We start from the raw sequence: 7,144 nt of genomic DNA on the forward strand, positions 1-7,144 counted from the left end.
ACATATATGATAATTATTAGTTAAAATAAAACATAAAAAGAATATTTACTTATTTATTTATTTATTTTTGCCGATTCGTGGATATGTGGATCGGATATACAGATACATACATAAAATTCGCAATTTGTTTCTATTAGTGTGCTGATCGGATTAGATTTATATCCATAATTTTCAGATCGAACTCGGATAAATACCGCAGATATGCGAATCGCCATGAAAACCCCTATTGAGGCACATGGCGTCTTCAAGGAGTTTGGCCAAGAGGCGCTCTCTCCTTCACATCAAACTTGTTGTTTTCTTTCCCCTCCCCTGTCATATCATTCTTCGTGCCGGCCATGGCCTTGTTTTTGGAGATTTACTTGATGGCGGTGTTGAGTCTGAGGTTGGTGGTGTCTACGACAGATGAGAGATTTGGATAGAAGACAATTTAAATTGAGTGTTTGTGGCAGTTTTTGGACTGATCCAATGAAAGTTGGTTTAGGGTGGTGGTGGTTTAGGTGAGAAGGAGAAGAGGTGAGGAAGAGGAAACTACGCTAGTAGTAATGAAGATGAAACTCGACAATGATGGTGATGGAGATAAAAATGCAAAAAGAAAGCTGAAGAAGAAGAGGAAGAAAACGGAAAAGAGGAGGAAGATGAAGAAGAGGAAGATAATAAGAGGGAGTTTTTAGTCCCTCCAATCAAAAGATCTGATACCTGATACAGACAACCGTTTATTATCCAGTTGTAGGGGTTGTTTTGTCTATTTTTTCAGTAGATAAAAATCTGAATAAAATTTAAGGATGATTAGAGAATACTGTCTCACAAAAAAAAGGTTAGGAACTGAAAATAATATTTACCCTAATATATGTTATGTTAAATTATTTTGTCAGACGTATATCAAATAACTTAATTATTTTTAACCATTATTTTTATGTAAATATATTTTAATTTGAATAATTATTTAAATATTTTTATCAATTTATATATCTCAATATTCTAATATTAAAAATTGCATGTTACAGCTATGAATGAGTAATGTAGCACAAAGAAAATTGAATGAATGTGCAACAGAAATCAGAAATTGATGATGAATGTGGCAGTAGTTAGTAGTTACAGTGACAAGTCACTGCACTTTACTGAATGCACCAAGGGTCAAAGGCCGGTGGTCACTAAATTAGATTATTATTATTATTATTATTATTATTATTATTATAACAATAATATACGCACAGAGACACGAGAGTATTTAATTTACAATGGTTAATGTGTCTATCCTAATTAATTTTTTTGGTGTTCAAATCATGAAAATATTAGAGACACATTAGTGTTCTAATTATTATAGATCAATTGCATGCTACATAAATATCAGTGAACAATTCATGAGCAGATTTGATTCACAACATTACAATGAAAATTAATACAATTTTTTTTCACATCATTCTAAACCAATATAAAAAAAACTGACCCTCATCCATAGTTGAATTTTGCAAGAGAAATGCTAAACACTTGGATTTGGTTGTTTAAACTTGTATGCTTTCTATAGATGGTAATTGACAGCAATATTAAAAAACTGGATAATGTCAAAAGTGCAGATCTATTGGTGCACATTAGAGCAGTAAAACTACAATATGGTGTAAAAGTCAACACTACAAAGCAAGGTAATTGTAATTTGAAAAAAAAAAAACTATGAAAATATTTTAAATAAACAAAAGAAAAAATTAAAAGAAAAAAAAAACTTTGTATACTTTCACAAGTCATTGATGATTATTGAAACATGGTTGTGAACTTGTGATCATGATCAAGAAGTCAAGAACCATCCATTTGGATATCTGTGCCATTTGGATTTGGTGGATTTGCATTGAATGGGATTCCAGTCACAACCTTCTGTGTTTGGCCAGCTCCAAATGTGAACTCGGCCGGAGCTATATCTAAGGGTGGTCGGGCGAATATTGAAGTAGTTCCAGCAGCAGTGAAGGCAGGATGTGATGGAGCCGACTCACTGATCTTTGGGAAGCCAAAGTTGATCGGACCTGAAGCAGGAGAGAAACCAGCCAGAACAGAGCCGCCACCATCGATTGATCCAAACATCTTGTTCTCAAACTCCTGCAGTTGCTGGAAGACAACTACATTATGGAAGAAAGGATGCATGTCAGAATGATGATAATTGCACTATTACATATTGCCGGTGGTCGATTTGACCCTAGATTCATTCAGTAATTCATTTGACCCTTGATTCATTCAGTAATTCATAAGCTTGGTTGACCATTTACATGAAGGTTTCATGTTATTTCTCTTCATAAAAAAGAGCATTTTCTTCCATTGACTAACACTGTTGAAATATGAGACTTGTATTGGAAGAAAGATCAAAACATACCTTCTGTTAATTCCACAGATGGTCGCCGTTCCTTGACCCATTGATAACTTTGTGCGAGTCTCCATCCTTTTGACTTCATTAAGTATGCAATCACGATGGCTGGAGACCTGTCGTAGGATGTGATTCAGAAAATTACCATAAATATCAATGTTGTTACAGCATACTCAAAGGCAAGTATACAGTTATGAGGATTGCCGCAATATCTTACCTACTCTTTCCAGACATGCAATGAACCAGAACACGAGCCTTATCTTTCTCACATTGCTCTGCAAAAAAAGCAACCAGTTTTGGTTTTGTTGTACATGATCATTATTACAGATTTATTAAAACATGATAATGGAATGAATATTTAGGATAGAGCTACAAATAGTTGTCGCGTGATTATTAGTTTTCTTCATAGAAAAGAAATCCGCGACAGATGATCATAGAGAGAGAATACAAAATTTATGGTTCTTTTTTTATGACAAGCTTTGGTCTAACGGTGAAGCTGGTACCTTATTGCCTGCATATTATTGATTCAAAACCTGAAAACAACATCATTTGTATGTGGGCAAGACTACCTCTACCCTCTCCAGAACCCATCATGTGGCGTTCTTTAAAAAAAAAAAAAATTGTGTACAATTTTCCATCGACCATGCCAATATCCAAATAAACAGAGAACATCTATCTCTATCTATCACCCTGGTACATCACTCAGTATTGTGCTTGTTTGTTCGCAATTTGGACAACGGACTATTGGAAGGTAAGAAAACTATAATAAATCACTATGATACATTGCTTTGATTTTTTGTCAGACACCACCAGTAGAGAAACAGAAAAGTAGGCACACGTATGCCCATTGTGAACATGAGCAAAAGCAGATCATGAACCTCTCTAAAACAGGCATCCTGAAGGTAACATAAAATCCTTAATGAGACATTGCATTTAAGCTCTATCAAGACAGAAGAAAGCAATATATAACTAATGTTATCACATGCATTGAAACAAAGAAAGTTATAAATGAATCGCAAATTCGTCACTCTAGAATGCACACCTGGCTGAAGATAAGTAAATATCTGAGTCTCGTGGGTGCGAAAATAAATATATAAAAGAAATAAAGCATGCCGATACTAGCTGATATCCCAAAAGACAATAAACGTGCAATCATCATGTTTGATAAGTATTCATAAAAATGGTAAACCAACAAGAAGTTTAAAAAATGCACCTTGGAAACGAAATGATCAGGACTTTAAATTTCAACGGACAAGAAAGAACATACCTAAAAACTGAATTGCTTCTTCAAATGGCAAAGTTTTATCATCTGGTAGGCAGTGATAGGTAAATGAGTTCTTGTAGAGATTTTGACAAGAAGGAACAGTCTGCATGAGTAAAAAATTCAAAGGTAGAATAAAAAAATTAACTGCGGAAAATTTTGGATATATAAATCAACCTTATAAATCTTTTCTTTCTGGGAATGGATACAACAATCATCATGAGAAACAGAATTTACCAACAATCATCATGAGAAACAGAATTTACCATGATTAGTTAAAAACGATAATTATCACCATGTCTGCTATTACATTCTACTCATTCTGTGTTACTATTCAAAGAAAATAATTGTTTATTTTCTCTTGGTAGATCGTTAGAGAAAAAATTACAACTCCATTAACTCTTCAAATAAAAAACTTAACTCAAGCATTACCCCCATTTAATCTTAATGTCATTATTTTGATGTCCTCAAAGCTCAAACTTCTCAATCAAGAGAGCAAAGCAAAGAAGTTGGAACTAAAATTCCAATTTCATTACACCTAAGCAATTAATATTGACAGCTATTATAAAGAACAAAAAAACCACTTAAGTACCGTGTCGACAACACGAGTTAGAGGACACAACATAGATATTTAAGAGCTTTTGTTTGTTTAAAACTTTCAGTTTTCTTCAAACTCTTGACCACACGCACCAATGCATTTATCATGGCCGCGTCTAGGATTTGAAAATTTGGTATGTCCGTTGCGCATCCTATATTGATTAAACTACTTTTCTTAGTGCAATGTAACTAGACAAATTTCATGTGTTCCCCCTATTAGAGGACACAACATAGAGACAACTATTTAAAAGTTTTTGTTTGTTTAAAACTTTCAAGCACTTTTTAACAATGAGGTGAAGTGTTTTCTTCAAATTCTCGACCACGCGCGCCAATGCATTTATCATCGCCGCGCCTAGGATTTGAAAATTCGGTATGACTGTTGGGCATCCTATTTCCATTTAAGTAATTTTCTTAGTGCAATGTATCAAGACATATTTCATGAGTTCCCCCAGTCACCCGAAGAAAAACCTAACTTCCCAATTAGCCCAACCAATTCACATCTTCAGAACCCTAACTATACATCAACCAAGAATGAAATCATTAACTTGAAATCACCACCTTGCATTGGCCACTCAGAAATCCCAAAGTGTGTTTTTCGCAAACCTGTAACCTAAACTATGAAAGGTTCCACTCCTCCACTGCTGAAATCTCAAAAAACACAAACAACACATACACCACTTCACTAATCAAGAACATCAAACATGCATCACCATCACCATCACCATCATCATCATAATCATTCAATCCAAGGCATTACCATAGAAAGCATTCAAATAATATCAATGCCACAACAATGAGAACAATTAAAGGGAAAAAATTAACCTAATTTTCCAAACCCATCAATCACATAAAAAAAAGAGCAAGAGAACAAAACCCTCCTTTCTTACATTGAGGATACGAGAGATTCCTTGAGTCTTGAGAAGCTCAGAGCGCGATGCGTTGTCGTAGCTACCGAGGTACAGAAACTCCGGCAAGATCACCGACGGGAAGGCGCTAACTTGCACTGATGATTTCTCCGATCCAACGGGAATCCGGTGACCGCAAACCGAACACACTTCACCTTCTTCGTACTTGTGATAGTGCCCACACACTCCACAGGGGTTTTCCCTCTCCCTCTTCCTCATAATCACGGAAACTTAAACAAAACAGCTACTTCCCCCTTTTCGGATCGATAATCAGCAGAGTAACAAGGATGCTAGGTAACGAAAAGGGGGTTAAAACTTAAAAATCGGATTTTTAAATTGGAGACTGATTGAGAATTGTAAAAGGATGAAGACCCGGATCAACAAGAGAAAAAGAGAAGGTGGGTTGTCAAGGATTCAGGGTAAAGATTAGAGCTTTGGTGAAAATAAAGGGAAGAGAGAGAGAAGTGGTGATTATAAGTAAGGAAGGGATCAAAGGAAGTTTCTTTCTTTCCTTCTTTCCTTTTTTTCTCTTTTTTTTTTTTCTTTGTTTTTTTCTTTTAAGTTGATAAACACAGTGTTTTGTCAGAACCTATTTACAACTGGAATTTGGATTTTGATCAGTAAAAAATCTGTGTTGTAGAGTGAGAACTGAGAACTGAGAATTTGAGATAGGTTAATGTGTTTCACGCTTTCACTCACTCAAAGCGGTGAAATTATATCTGAATTTGTTAGCAGTGACTAAGGTGTGTGTGAATGTGAAAGTGGTTTCGATTAATTTTACATTGGTTGGATTTGGATATTGGGAGGTTCGAGATTCTAGGTTTTGGCACGTGACATGTGTAGGAGAGAAATCCAGGTTTCTTATTCTTATTGTCGTAGATCTCGTACAAACACACTTCACTAACACTCATCAGGAATATAATCAGAGGAATATACTTAAAAAGTTAAAATTGTAAATCATCATTTGCTAAAATTACATTATTACAATTTTTTAAAATAGAAAATATAAATACATTTTTTTATATCTCTATAAAAACCACGCAGTAACGGTTTACAAAAACACGTAATCTACTACAGGCAGCCGCGAATTTTGTTAGTGGAGTGCAATACAAAAACCACTAGAAGCAGTAGTGATTTATGTGTATGGGAATACTAGCGTAAAGGTAGTAGTGGTTCACGTTGAGTAGGCATATATGTTAATATTATAAATTAATTTTTTTATAAAAAAATTTAAATTTTTAATATTATTTATTTAAAAAGACCATTTTTATTTTTTAATTCTAATTTTTTTTTCTCAATAAAAATGTTTTACATTGACCATTGACTATTAACTAAGTCTAAATTTTTTTATTATTTTAAACTCCAAAAGAAAATTTGAATACTCTCTATTTATCAATAAAAAAATAAAAAATTAAATTTTATTTAATTAATAACTAACCTTTTTTTAAAATCAGAATTTTAAAATTGCTGAACAAGAATAAGTAACCTTTTTTCTAAAACAAATTTTTAATAAACTAATCTCTTTACCCATAAAATTATAAAAGAATTGATATTTTTGCTTAGATTATTTAAATTTTCTAGACTCGTCGGTCAACAATTATACAAGAGCCGTCTTTAATTAATCAAATAAATTTATGAAGTTGAAATAATTCCGGAAAGTCTTATTATAAAGTTGAAATTCCATAAAATATGCCCACTCAACATAAATTATTACTGCCAGTGATGTTTATGCACAAACTTCTTTCAACAGAAATTATTACTGTCTGACTGTCTTCAGTAATTTTTGTATTGTACCCACCAACGTAATCTGTCGAATTCCGTGCCTCTGTGAATTATAGAAATATGAAAAAATGTATTTATGTCTTCTATTTCGTAAAGTTACAATTATATAATTTTGGAGGCCAAATAATTTAATTATGTAAATTGTTCATTTTTTTATGTAATATTTTATAAACATTATTAGAAAAATAATTTTTTTATTTTTAAAATTTGATAATTTTATATCAAATAAATTTTTTAAAAATGGTTATTGTG

At 33.1% G+C, this 7,144-nt stretch overlaps 1 protein-coding gene across 1 annotated transcript; it reads right to left on the reverse strand.

The window, feature by feature from the left end:
- Nucleotides 1,558-5,858, reverse strand: LOC107609037 (protein-tyrosine-phosphatase IBR5). Its single transcript, XM_016310855.2, has 5 exons — nucleotides 5,093-5,858; nucleotides 3,615-3,714; nucleotides 2,565-2,622; nucleotides 2,357-2,463; nucleotides 1,558-2,105 (listed from the first exon to the last, which is right to left on the reverse strand). The coding sequence occupies exons 1-5, from the start codon at nucleotides 5,327-5,329 to the stop codon at nucleotides 1,789-1,791; spliced, it is 819 nt and encodes a 272-aa protein (XP_016166341.1). The 5' UTR covers nucleotides 5,330-5,858; the 3' UTR covers nucleotides 1,558-1,788.

This window comes from Arachis ipaensis, chromosome B07 (assembly GCF_000816755.2).
Source record: "Arachis ipaensis cultivar K30076 chromosome B07, Araip1.1, whole genome shotgun sequence".
Classification (NCBI taxonomy): Eukaryota; Viridiplantae; Streptophyta; class Magnoliopsida; order Fabales; family Fabaceae; genus Arachis; species Arachis ipaensis.

Bases quoted from the DNA above. Each gene is read 5' to 3' on its own strand.
- LOC107609037 (XM_016310855.2), bottom strand. From the start codon at position 5,329: ATGAGGAAGAGGGAGAGGGAAAACCCCTGTGGAGTGTGTGGGCACTAT. The intron at 3,715-5,092 runs GTAAGAAAGGAG...TTACTCATGCAG, and splicing joins GAATCTCTCGTATCCTCAAT to ACTGTTCCTTCTTGTCAAAA. The intron at 2,464-2,564 runs GTAAGATATTGC...ATCCTACGACAG, and splicing joins TGCATGTCTGGAAAGAGTAG to GTCTCCAGCCATCGTGATTG.